The 13,294-nt window shown below is 38.0% G+C and overlaps 1 protein-coding gene across 1 annotated transcript in view; it reads right to left on the bottom strand.

Annotated features, from left to right (window-relative positions):
• Positions 1–618: 618 nt before the first annotated feature.
• zcchc2 (zinc finger, CCHC domain containing 2) overlaps positions 619–13,294 on the bottom strand; it is a 37,959-nt gene continuing 25,283 nt past the window's right edge. The window contains exons 11-14 of the mRNA XM_055201333.2: positions 9,004–9,095; positions 8,832–8,924; positions 7,779–8,753; positions 619–2,078 (exon numbers count right to left, since the gene is read on the bottom strand). Of these exons, the coding sequence (XP_055057308.2) occupies positions 2,017–2,078; positions 7,779–8,753; positions 8,832–8,924; positions 9,004–9,095 (1,222 nt within the window). The 3' untranslated portion in view covers positions 619–2,016. The remainder of the gene's footprint in view (positions 2,079–7,778; positions 8,754–8,831; positions 8,925–9,003; positions 9,096–13,294) is intronic.

Genomic DNA, 13,294 nt, shown 5'->3' with positions numbered 1-13,294 from the left:
CCTATAGTTTATTCTAGTGCTAAAGACCCAAATCAGGTGCGTTAGATGAGATGGACCGCAAACATGTGCTGTGCACCCCCCTAAAAGTTAATAAGTGCCCGTGATATCCACTCGCTTCATCATTTTATACACTGCAAAAAAATATTTTTAAGAAAAAATATTCTTATTTTTTATGAAAACAAGACAAAAATACTATCTATAAATTCTTAAATTAAGATGATTTTTCTTGATAAGCAAAACGACCAAAGAAAATAAGTCCAATTTTTTGACCGAAAATATCAAATGTAAGTGATTTTGTGCACAAAACAAGCAAAAAATATGCCAATGGGGCAAGCAAAAAATCTTGAACATTTTTCTTAAACACTAAATAAAAAAAAATTGCTTACCCCATTGGCAGACTAGCAAAATCACTTAAATTTGATATTTTTGGTCTAAAAAGTACTTATTTTCTTGGGTCGTTTTGATCATCAAGAAAAAGTATCTTAATTTAAGAATTTTTAGATATTTTTACTGAAAACAAGACAAAAATACTAAGAACATTTTCTTGAAAATCATTTTTTGCAGTGTAGCACTTGAAAGATTCAAAATCTAGAAAAAGACCCCACAACAACACTCCCATGGGTTTGTTTTTCATTTATTGCTAATATTTTGACACAAATGGGACACTTTGCCAAAAAAATACAAATGTGATCAGATTAATTTGACTTTTTTCAGTACAGATTCTTAAACATTTGAAATATGAAATACAGTAAACGTAAACTCTGAGGCAAACCTCTTTCATACAGTACAGCTTCATAAATCTATAAAAAAAGTGTAACGAATACGCTCAAGTTTTTTGGGTTTAGCTTTAAGCAGTAAACCCCCATTAGTGTCAATTTACAGTCCTTATTTAACCAAACCAAGCACATTTAAAAACCTGCAACACAATCCACTGTAGTGAAAAGCAAAGTTGCCATTGCACCGCAGGTAAAGATAAAATGTGCTTAAATAAACCTGGCCAACCACGTTCAAGGTCTCGAACTGTCCTCGAAAATATCAAAATAAAATACTTGCTTTTCTCAATACAAACATGCCAAATCTTCATATAAAAAGAGAAGCTTTGGCCATTTCGAAATTATAACTTTGATATTTGAAATATATATATATTTAGAACACAGAATTAAGACCTTGCGAAATTATTTTCAACACGCACACTTAAGTGTTCGCATGACAATAGGCACAAATGTCAAACCCCTCTTTACAACTAGCAGAAAACTATTTCACCACACACAAGCAACGTAAATGCTCGTTATGTCAAATCTAGACAATATTTTCATTTTCCCTCCCCAAAAAATGTCTTTGTTGCGTCTTGTGACCATCGAAATACAATTCTCGAACAGTGCTTTAGGTTTAGATTGAATATATTGTTTGAATCAAAACCAAGTAAGTATATTTCCCAGAAAGTGTTTGAGTTCTTATGGCCTAAAGGTGCAGGGGGGAACTCTTGCGCCCTCTAGTGGTCAGAGTTTGTGACTCTGTGGCTGTTTCAGTGCATTTCAAATACCTCACATTTTTTCAGAGAACGAAGGCTGTAGTGCATCGTGTTCAGAACGAGAACGGAGCAAACCGGCACCTGCAAACGCATCATTATAAGCCGTAACAAAATAAGAACTTACAAAATATTAGCATACAGTATTTTATCTTCTCTTTCTCAATAAAATAACCAAATACTGCACTAAAGGACTCAAGTTTCAGTTTTCCTATTCGTGTCCATCACTGACGACATGAGTTTGCATAAAAAAGTATTTATACTTAACCTAAAACAAATCAACTATTAGCCAGCCGCCTTATTCCATTTATAACACAATAAGAGGAGAATGTGTGTGTAAGAGAAGCTCAGTTTAAAGTAAACACTGTCGACTTGTCAGCGCGTCCAAAACTCTTCCTCTCGGCTCTCTTTTTTAGGATGCTAATACGAGCATGAATGTATGCATCACTGGAAATGGTGGCTGTCAGGTTATGGTCCTCTGCTTGCTGTCAATCATTTTTGTCTACCGCATCTGAGGAGTTCGGGCCGACGTACTTTAGCCGGAACCCACCTGAAACACAAAACACACAGGCTGGTCACAAATTTCTAAAATATGTGACCCTGTCTGTGAAATTCAAGTCTCATAATCTAATGATAAGATTAGAAGCATTAAAGTTTGTTTTCAATCTTTGACATGATCTTACACTGCAAAAAATGACTTTCTTACTTAGTATTTTTGTCTTGTTTTCAGTAGAAATATCCGAAAATTCTCAAATTAAGATGCTCCCTCTTGATGAGCAAAATGACCCAAGAAAACAAGTCCAGTTCTAAGACAAACAATATACAATTTAAGTGAAATTGTCCTTAAAACAAGCAAAACTATCTGCCAATGGGGTGAGAAAAAAAATTGTGAAATAAGATTTCTTTTTTCTTAAACACTTAATTCAAGTAAAATTTTCTCACCCCATTGGCAGATAATTTTGCTTGTTTTAAGCACGAATTCACTTAAACTGTATATTTTTTGTCTAAAAACTATAGTATTATTTTCTTAGGTCATTTTGCTCATTAAGAAAATACATCTTGATTTAAGAATTTTTTGATATTTCTACTGAAAACAAGACAAAAATACTGAGTAAGAAAATCATTTTTTGCAGTGTACTCACACTGCAAAAAATTATATTCAAGAAAAAAAATTCTTAGTATTTTTGTCTTGTTTTTAGTAAAATATCTAAAAATTCTTAAATTAAGATACATTTTCTTGATGAGCAAAAAGACCCAAGAAAATGAGTCTAGTCTTTTTAGACCAAAAATATCACATTTAAGTGATTTTGTGAATAAAACAAGCAAAAAAAAATGCCGGGGGGTTGGCTGATTTTTCTTGAATTTAGTGTTTAAGAAAAATTTTTAAGAATTTTTTGCTTGTTTTATGCACAAAATCACTTAAATTTGATATTGTTGGTCTAAAAACTAGACTTATTTTCTTGGGTCATTTTGTTCATCAAGAAAAAGCATCTTCATTTAAGAAATTTTAGATATTTTTACTGAAAACAAGACATTTTTTTTTCTTAAAAATCATTTTTTGCAGTGCAGCCAATATTAAAGATATAAGATTATGTTCTTTACATTATATAGGATGATTTCATGTAAAAAAAACAGTTAGGTTTTTACAGGCAGGGTCACATCACATATACTCCAAAAACACACAAGTGTAACATCAAGTAATGTCAAGGTTGATGTTAAGAGTAAATTGTTGTCTTTTATGGCTAGTTTCTCAAAATCAACACATGTGAATAGATATGTCAATGTAATTTTCACAGTCAATACTGAGGTTTGCTACCCACAAGACCTATTGCTATATTCTACCTCACAAAATCATACTGATATCCTTATTCTTACTCTCAATGTTTTCAATATTTTTATTTTCAATAATTAATATTTTTCAAAAAGCAATACTGTGAAAATGTATTGAGACACAATTATGTTATTGCCCAGCAAGCAATAGTCGTCTAGGTTAACAATACTGCCCTACAAAGCGAAAGCGCAGTAGCTACGCATTTGGTCAAAATTGAGTTAAGGGTTGAAATGGGCTTTGTGAGATCTGTTGTGTCTTGTGACAAAGTTTCCTGGTTCAATTTTGTCCCATTTCAGAGAAACGTGTGTGCAAAAATTGCAGTAACATGTTTGACTGATTGGTGTTAAAAAACTTTAAGGGAATTTTTTTCAGTTTCAGTGTTTGCGTAGTTACTGCAGAGCCTTTGTAGGGCAGTATAGACCCGATATAGTCTAACTACGAGTAACCCACTTCTAGCCAAAATAACATTACATTTACATGTCAAAATAACTTCCATCATGTAAGCAAATTCAACAGTGATCACAAGGGCTTTGGTTTTTATTTATTTATATTATTTTTAAATTTTTACTGCCAGCACAAAAAATGCCTTGTTTTAGCTAGATGTCTGGGCTGTGTTTGAGCCGACGGGCAACCTTCCGATCTCTCTGATGAAGCCAACACAGAAGTGCCTTAAACTGCAATTCATCGACTGGCCACTTGAGGCTGGCTCCAAAAGCGAGTCAATTCCCATAGACACCCATGTTAAAATGGCCAACTTTACAGCAGAATTTTTTTTTACAGCCTGGTACAAATATAGTTTTTGGTCTGTATAGCTAAGTTTGCCCTTCATGACAACTGTGAGGGGGGTTGGATTTTTTTGTAATTCATCCGTTTAAATTATATTAAGCCTTAAACTTCAGCATAATTAAGGGCGTGGCCACTTGAGTGATGAGTGAACAGCCACTGCTGTCACTACAGTCGAGCTAGGCGCACTGCAAAAAATGACTTAGTATTTTTGTCTTGTTTTCAGTAATAATAAGACAAAAATAATACCTACACATTTTTTTTTTAATTAAGATGTATTTTTATGAACGTCTAGTTCAGGGGTGGGGAACGTCGGTCCTGGAGAGCCGCAGTCCTGCAGAGTTTAGCTCCAGCTTTAATCAAACACACCTGAACAGGTAATCAAGGTCTACAGAGTTATTAGAAACCTTCAGACAGGTGAGGTTTAATCAGGGTTGGAGCTAAAAACTGCAGGGCTGCGGCTCTCCAGGACCGACGTTCGCCACCCCATGTCTAGTTTTTAGACAAAACATAAAATTCAGTGTTGTGCCTGAACGAGTTAATTGAACGAAAGTTTATGAACTAGTTCATATTTTGGGCGAACGTGAACTGAACGTACTGTATTACTGCCTGATGAACGCAAGGTGATCTCGTTCATTCTGGGGCTTGTGAACGTTCTCTCACTTTAACGTCATTCAATAGGGTGCCAGATTTCTATAGAGTCTTCCAGGCAAAAACCCGTCTAAAACACACTGTAAACAGGCCTTAAAGGAATAGTCTACTCATTTTCAATATTAAAATATGTTATTACCTTAACTAAGAATTGTTGATACATCCCTCTATCATCTGTGTGCGTGCACGTAAGCGCTGGAGCGCGCTGCGACGCTTCGATAGCATTTAGCTTAGCCCCATTCATTCAATGGTACCATTTATAGATAAAGTTAGAAGTGACCAAACACATCAACGTTTTTCCTATTTAAGACGAGTAGTTATACGAGCAAGTTTGGTGGTACAAAATAAAACGTAGCGCTTTTCTAAGCGGATTTAAAAGAGTAACTATATTTTATGGTGTAATAGCACTTTTGGGAGTACTTCAACTCGGCTCAGTAACACCCTCCCTCTCCCATTATGAGAGTGAGAAGGGGAGCGGACTTTTCAGGCGAGTCGAAGTACTCCCAAAAGTGCTATTACGCAATAAAATATAGTTCCTCTTTTAAAAGCGCTACGTTTTATTTTGTACCACCAAACTTGCTCGTGTGGCTGCTCGTCTTGAATGGGAGGGACGTTGATGTGTTTGGTCGCTTCTGACTTTGTCTCTGAATGGTAGCATTGAATGAATGGGGCTGGGCTGGGTGCTGTCGGGGCGTCGCGGCGCGCTCCGGCGCTTGCGTGCGCGCACACAGATGGTGGAGGGATGTGTCGGCGGTTCTTGGTTGAGGTGGTGACATGTTTTGGTGTTGAAAATGAGTAGACTATTCCTTTAATGTGTAGCGGAAAAAACACCCAATCTGCCAACACTGCCACCAGGCTGCATACGTCATCAAAACAACACTGACTGGACTCTGCTATCCAAATCCCTGCCGCGTCACTCACATAGTTTAACATTAAATAACATCATATTTGTCCTAAATTGTTAACCATTAACAAAGGCTGCTTACGCATATTCTAGATCTTGAAATAGACTTTGACTAAGCTCACGCTATTTAACGTGCACGTGCGGTGTGCAATACCTGCGAGTTGTCATACACGCAACGCCTCGCAGCGCTTCTCGCCCGGAAAACCCCCTTGAAGCACCCGGCTAGCCTTTCAAGGTATGTGCAAGCAAATACAAAAATTAAAAGACATTCAATGCTACTGTAAACCCTGGTTGGATAAGGGTTTAAAGTTGGATATGAAGATGAAATCTGATGCATTTAGCTTCAGTGTTAAAACTGATAAAATAATTCCTGTCTGTGGTTCTATATGGGCTATAATGGCAATATTTAAAAAAAATAATAATAATATGGGGAAAAAGAACTATAAATTAGTTCATTTTTGGAACTGTGAACTAGTTAAAAATTTGGAAATATGAACTATGAACTGAACTAGTTCATTTTAAAATTTGTGAACTGTGAACTGAACTAGTTCATGTAGAAAGTGAACTTTCCCAACACTGATAAAATTTAAGCAAATTAGTGCTTAAAACAAGCAAAAAAAAATCTGCCAATGGAATAAGAAAAACATTTCTTAAAATAAAATTACTTTTTCATAAACAATAAAATTATTTTATTGGCTGATTTTTTTTTTGCTCGTTTTAAGCACAAACTTGCTTAAATTTTATGTTTTGTCTAAAAATGTAAAAAAAATCTTAGGTCATTTTGCTCATCAAGAAAATACATCTTAATGTTTAGATATTTTTACTGAAAACAAGATAAAAATACTAAGAAAGTCATTTTTGCAGTGTGGGTGTGGTTTTAGCAACCAGCCACCTCAGCTTCACCCACGTCCTGCCTCTTTACGTATTTTCGGATATCCGAGAGTGATACGCAGTAATGCGTGACCGAATTGGCTACGGCAGGCACCGCCTACTCTTGGCTTCAATAATGATCTTCAGAAACCAATGGGTGACGTCACGGACACTACGTCCATCTTTAGTCTATGGCTTGGACGCATAATCGACATCTTTTAAAGGTGCCCTGTGTAGATTTTTAGCGGCATCTAGTGCTAAGATTGTGAATTGCAAGCAATGGCTCAGTCCGCAGTTTACCCCTCACTTGAAGCGCAATGAGAAGCAATGATAACCGTTACAGGACAAAATGTTGTTGTCTGGGACAACATAGGGATGAAACGCGACTTCCATGTAAGACACGGATGTCAAAATTGGTTTCATCCCGGGTCACATTAGCATCACGGTTGCTTTTTAAAGGCCGTTTGTATTTGTAAGACTATATGAATGCATCTTTTTAATAACGTTGCATATTTACATATGGTTTTGTTAATAACTCAATTAATACCTAGCTTTTCGCAGGACAAATAATGACAAAGTGTATTCAAGTGTGGAACTATTATACAGATTATTTTAATAATAAAATTAAATAAATTATCAATTAAATACATTTATAACGATTATATATTTAAAATAAATTATCAATCACAAATCACATTAAATTATCAAAAAACAACTTTGGTGGAATTTTTTTTTTGACAGCCACTAAAAAAATTTAATGCAGGAAAACCCTGCAAAAATAATCTGTAAGCTCTGGCGGGCCACATAAAATAAAGGAGCGAGCCGGATTTGAGTTGGACACCTCTGATGTAGATAAGGTAATAAAAACAATACAGTTTATTATGTAAGGTCTTTATACACCACTGATAATGTAGTTATGAATATTATATTGCATTTCTGTCAACAGATCCAACTAAAAGTTACACACTGCACCTTTAAATGCAAAATTGCTTGCTGGGTATAGTTATTACAATATATTAAAATTTTGAATATGCATTATTATAATTGTGACCAAGATATGGATTTAATATCATCATTTCCTATTGGTTCCCTCCCCTAATGTTTACATGCAATGCTTTCTAAGCACTCACATCCGTGTTTGTTTCTTTAGGTAGAATATGTTTCTGACCTAAAACATCATCATCATCATCATCTCCAGACCCTGATGTTACCTGTCAGTCCGGCATCGATGGACGGCTGCTTGCACTCCGGGGCGTAATGTCCGGTCTTTCCGCAGTTGTAACAGGAAGCGTTGGTGACCTTCTTCACGTTGTTTCCACCCGACAGCAGGCCGACCGGCGAAAAGATGGGTTGAGGTTGGTAGAAGCGTCGAAAATGCTGCATTTGGGGCAGATTGTAACCCGCCTGCGTGGCCAACATGTGGTCCGAATGAGGGTGAAGAAAAGCCCCGGGAGAGTAAAACGTCAAAGGCGTCCCGTTATTCTGGTGGCCCTGGGCGGGGAAACTTGAAGGCGGGAGGTTGAAGAACGTAGGTGGGGGAACAAACATCTGACGAGCGTGTTGGGGAGGCAGGAAGTAGCCTAGCGTTTGATGTGCGACGTTTCCGCCGCAACTACCGCGGCAGCCGCACGTGTTGCAGCCCCCCTGCTGCTGCGTCCCGCTGGCATGCGTCTGCGCCGTGACCGGCGGGTTTGGGCTGTTGATGTAAGACAAGGAATCGCTCTGAGCGGTGACGGCGGTGGGCGGCAGGGGTGCCGGCCCCGGGGCGTGCACGCTCGTGGCACAAGGTCCTGTAGAGAGAGGGCAGGAGCTTGCGCTGGAAGGGGTGGCATTGTTGGAAGCCTTGGCATTTGTTTTGATAGGATTGCTGGCAGTGCTGTTTCCGGGCTGCAGAGGTCCCGGCGGGGGTTGCTGCTGTGTCTGTGTGCTGGCAGACGTTACCGCGTCTCTGACCAGCGGGATGGTTATGGTTATCTTGCCCTCGCTGGCGTCTCTCTGGGTCGGGTTGTACTGCAGGCCGCAGGGGAAGCGAGCGGTCAACTCTACCATCGAAGGAGGCTGCGGGACGTTCTGTGGCTCGGCGACTAACGGATTCACCATGGCAACCGCTTTCCCGCCAATGCTTTTGGCAAGGTGACTTTTTTCAGACGATTCCTGAGCCGAGTTGTCTGATTGACTCTCTGTATCTGTCGAGAGACAGATAAACAACATTTATATACTCGAATAGCTTATAAACACGTTAAAAGCAAATTCAGAAAACGCACCTTGCTCCTCCAGGCTCTTGTGGTGAACAGGGCTTGATGGCACGGAGTTGGAGCTATCCGAGGATGTGTCTCCATATCTGACCCTTCCAGTGTCTACAATCAAACCGTAACTTGCTTTGAGATATATACACACACACACAAACATTACTTTAGCATAAAGATGCGTACACACCTTTGCAAGCCGTCTGGTTGATCACGAGTGTTGCAGAAGGTTTCTGGATCCCAACACAACTCTTTGCGCTGGTCACCCTTCGGCCTCGCTCCCTAAAAACAAACCACAGTGTTTGCATACACCTGCCATACCTTTGTGGGCCTTTAAAGCGACAGTTCTCCCCAAAATCATTTACTCACCTGTTAAACTTGCTGTTCCAAACCTGAATGACTTTCTTATTTCTGTAGAACACCAAAGGAGATGTTAGACAGCTTCAGATGCCATTCACCTTCATTGTAAACTGATGCAATGATAGTGAATGGTGACTGGAGCTGTCAGTCACTCAAACTACAGTAGCTACTGTAACTTGATCTCCTTTGGCGTTTTACGGGAAAAGCTATCTCTTCAAATATTTCACGATCATAAACCTTCAACCATTATACTACAGAAGTATTTGCATTTTTATACAGTCGAACTTCTAATGTCGACATTATCGGACTGCTTCTGATCATCTGCAAGATACTAATACTGTTTTACTACTGTAACAAAACTGTCGCACATATCTATGTTCAGGGTGCAATTTGCTGGGGGGATTGCCCCTCTGGTCTTTATATCCCTGTCTCTGATGATTTTTTTTAACCCCCCATGATTAATGATTATTAAACGGCCATATAAACAGACTAAAATAAAGATAATTTAATATAAGTTTAACCGCTGCCACGCAATAGTGCAAACAACAGTAAAATCAGAAATGGATTATTACTGCCAGCGCTTCCTCGTCTGTGACAATAGGCGACAGCGCGTGTGGGTGATTCTCACGAAATTAGACTTATGAGGTGTTATGAAACATTTTAATAAAAAAGTAAATGCTATCAAAATAAGAAGCATACAGTTACAAACATCTCTTCACATACTATTTTGCACATGATTTCAAATGACATCATAAGAACCAATTTTGTAGTTTTTTCCACATTTAACGGGAAAATATTCATTACCGCAACGTGTCCATAAACTGGATTTGGGTTCTTTGACATGTAAATATTTATAATTAAAAAATCTAAAAAATCAAAAGCTTCAGTGCATGTTATACTATAAACATTTACAGTAAATAAAGATGTGGTGTTTGGTGATCATTGGTAAATGTAGAGACAATAATAAGGAATATAAATGAGTCTCATCCTCCGCAACAATTTTCAATCATTGTTTAAGCCCTCAAGAAACTAACATTTTCAAAAAAAAAATGTTGGAAGGGACATAATTGACTGTGACACTCAAGATGTCTACCAGGTAAGCAGTTCTTATTTTTTCTCTCCAGATAAAAGTTTAAATTTTGTATGTCATGGTACCTAGACAACTTTTTAGTTCTCATTATCGAAACATGAGTTTGTAAATGTTTGTAATATCATGTTGCGGTAATGATCATTTTTATAAATACAATAAAAAAAAATCTATAGGAAATATGTTTTAAATCCTCTAAAAATAATGGTTATAGTAAGTTCAGACCTTAATCTTATATGTTCAAAAAAAATTGGCTTCAAGGGCTTTTAAAAAAAATGCTGGACACCTACAGTGGGGCAAAAAAGTATTTAGTCAGCTACCAATTGTTCAAGTTCTCACACTTAAAAAGATGAGAGAGGCCTGTAATTTTTGTCAAAGGTAGACGTCAACTATGAGAGACAAAATGAGAAAAAAATCCAGAAAATCACATTGTCTGATTTTTTTAAGAATTTATTTGTAAATTATGGTGAAAAATAAGTATTTGGTCAATAACAAAAGTTTATGTCAATACTTTGTTATATACCCTTTGTTGGCAATGACAGAGATCAAAAGTTTTCTGTAAGTCTCCACAAGGTTTTTACACACTGTTGCTGGTAGTTTGGCCCATTCCTCCATGCAGATCTCCTCTAGAGCAGTGATGTTTTAGGGCTGTCGCTGGGCAACTCAGATTTTCAACTCCCTCCAAAGATTTTCTATGGGGTTGAGATCTGGAGACTGGCTAGGCCACTCCAGGACCTTGAAATTATTCTTACGAAACCACTCCTTCTTTGCCCGGGCGGTATGTTTGGGATCACTGCCAATACTGAAAGACCCAGCCACGTTTCATCTTCAATGCCCTTGCTGACGAAAGGAGGTTTTGAGTCAAAATCTCACGATACATGGACCCATTCATTCTTTCCTTAACTCGGATCAGTCGTCCTGGTCCCTTTGCAGAAAAACAGACCCAAAGCATGAGGTTTCCACCCCCATGCTTCACAGTAGGTATGGTGTTCTTTGGATGCAACTCAGCATCTTTCTCCTCCAAACACAAAAAGTTGAGTTTCTACCAAAAAGTTCTATTTTGGTTTCATCTGACCATATGACATTCTCCCACTCTTCTTCTGGATCATCCAAATGCTCTCTAGCAAACTTCAGACGGGTCCGGACATGTACTGGCTTAAGCAGGTGGACACATCTGGCACTGCAGGAATTGAGTCCCTGGCTGCATAGTGTGTTACTGATGGTAGCCTTTGTTACTTTGGTCCCGGCTCTCTGCAGGTCATTCACTAGGTCCCCCCGTGTGGTTCTGGGATTTTTGCTCACCATTCTGGTGATAATTTTACCCTACGGGATGAGATCTTGCGTGGAGCCCCAGATCGAGGGAGATTATCAGTGTTCTTGTATGTCTTACATTTTCTAATAATTGCTCTCACAATTTATTTCTTCACACCAAGCTGCTTACCTATTGCAGATTCAGTCTTCCCAGCCTGATGCAGGTCTACAATTTTGTTTCTGGTGTCCTTTGACAGCTCTTTGGTCTTGGCCATAGTTGAGTTTGCATTCTGACTGTTTTAGGTTGTGGACAGGTGTCTTTTATACTGCTAACAAGTTCAAACAGGTGCCATTAATACAGGTAACAAGTGGAGGACAGAGGATCCTCTTAAAGAAAAAGTTACAGGTCTGTGAGAGACCTGTATTGACTTTGACTTTGTTATTGACCAAATACTTATTTTCCACCATAAATTGCAAATAAATTCTTAAAAAATCAGACAATGTGATTTTCCGGATTTTTTTCCTCATTTTGTCTCTCATAGTTGAAGTGTACCTATGATGAAAATTACAGGCCTCTCTCATCTTTTTAAGTTGGAGAACTTGCACAATTGGTGGTTGACTAAATACTTTTTTGCCCCACTGTAAGTCTGCATTTCGAGAATCACCCGTCTTGGTTTTTATCATGATCCTTTATTAATCCATGCCCCGGATTTTCCAAAAGTTGCCAGCATATCATCGTATTTTACAGGACCATCACAAAACAAATCCAAGAAATATTACTATTTAGAAATCCAAAACTACTGTCATTAAATAAGGGCGAACTTGTAGGATGGAACGTTGTGATTGGCCTGAATACCTCTGACGACAGCAGGAAATGTGACGCTCCTTACCATGTTTGAAAGATTTGCTAACAATGCAATGCTAACAGGAGTTAACTTACAGGCTGTGAGTCTGAAGCGGAAGGAATTAGGATAATGTCGGTCTTTACTACATCACCAATCCCAGGAAGTAAACTGTTGCCTACAATTTGTGTGTTTGTTATAGTCCAAGAAAAGAGATTTAGGTTGGAAACGATAACTCGCATCATTGTTTACTTTGGGGTTTGTACCTTTTGCATATCGTTAACATGAATTAAAGCAACACTAAAGAGTTTTTCCTCTTTGCTCCTCCTACAGGTTGGAAGCGGAATTGTCCATTTCCACTGTCGTAAATAATTTAGCCTAATGTAGTAAGGCTGGCTCTGATTGGATTGTAGGTCTGCCGTAAAGCAATTTTTGTAGTTTTCACTCGAACTACAGGACCGCGACCCGACGATTGGAAACTTCTTAAGTGCGGTTTTGGCCAATAGAGGGCTGCAAAGCAGTGTTGTTTTTTGGCAGCCCTTTTAGTTTTAGTCTTAGTCTTTTGGACGAAAATGCTTTTTAGTTTTAGTCACATTTTAGTCACTTATTAACTTGATAGTTTTAGTCAAGTTTTAGTCGACGAAAACACAAAAAGGTTTTAGTCAAGTTTAAGTCAATTTTAGTAAAAAAAGTATTCTTTAACAACTTAATTTAGGTTAAAAAGTGCCTTGCCTTGTTATTTAAATACACCACAAAAAGTATTGGAAATAGGCTTAGGTTTGACAAGTATATACATTACAAAACATTAAGCTTACCATGAAATGTGTCACAAGCCGAATGTCAAGTAAAATTGAATGTATATGATATGGTAACAGCATGACTTGTTAGTTAACTTACCTTTAAAAAAATATTAGCGTGATGAGCCTTCAGGTGCCGCTTGA

Source organism: Misgurnus anguillicaudatus, chromosome 2 (genome assembly GCF_027580225.2).
Source record: "Misgurnus anguillicaudatus chromosome 2, ASM2758022v2, whole genome shotgun sequence".
Classification (NCBI taxonomy): domain Eukaryota; kingdom Metazoa; phylum Chordata; class Actinopteri; order Cypriniformes; family Cobitidae; genus Misgurnus; species Misgurnus anguillicaudatus.
Note: the sequence above shows the minus strand (reverse complement) of the source record. Positions and strands in the feature narration are given on the sequence as shown.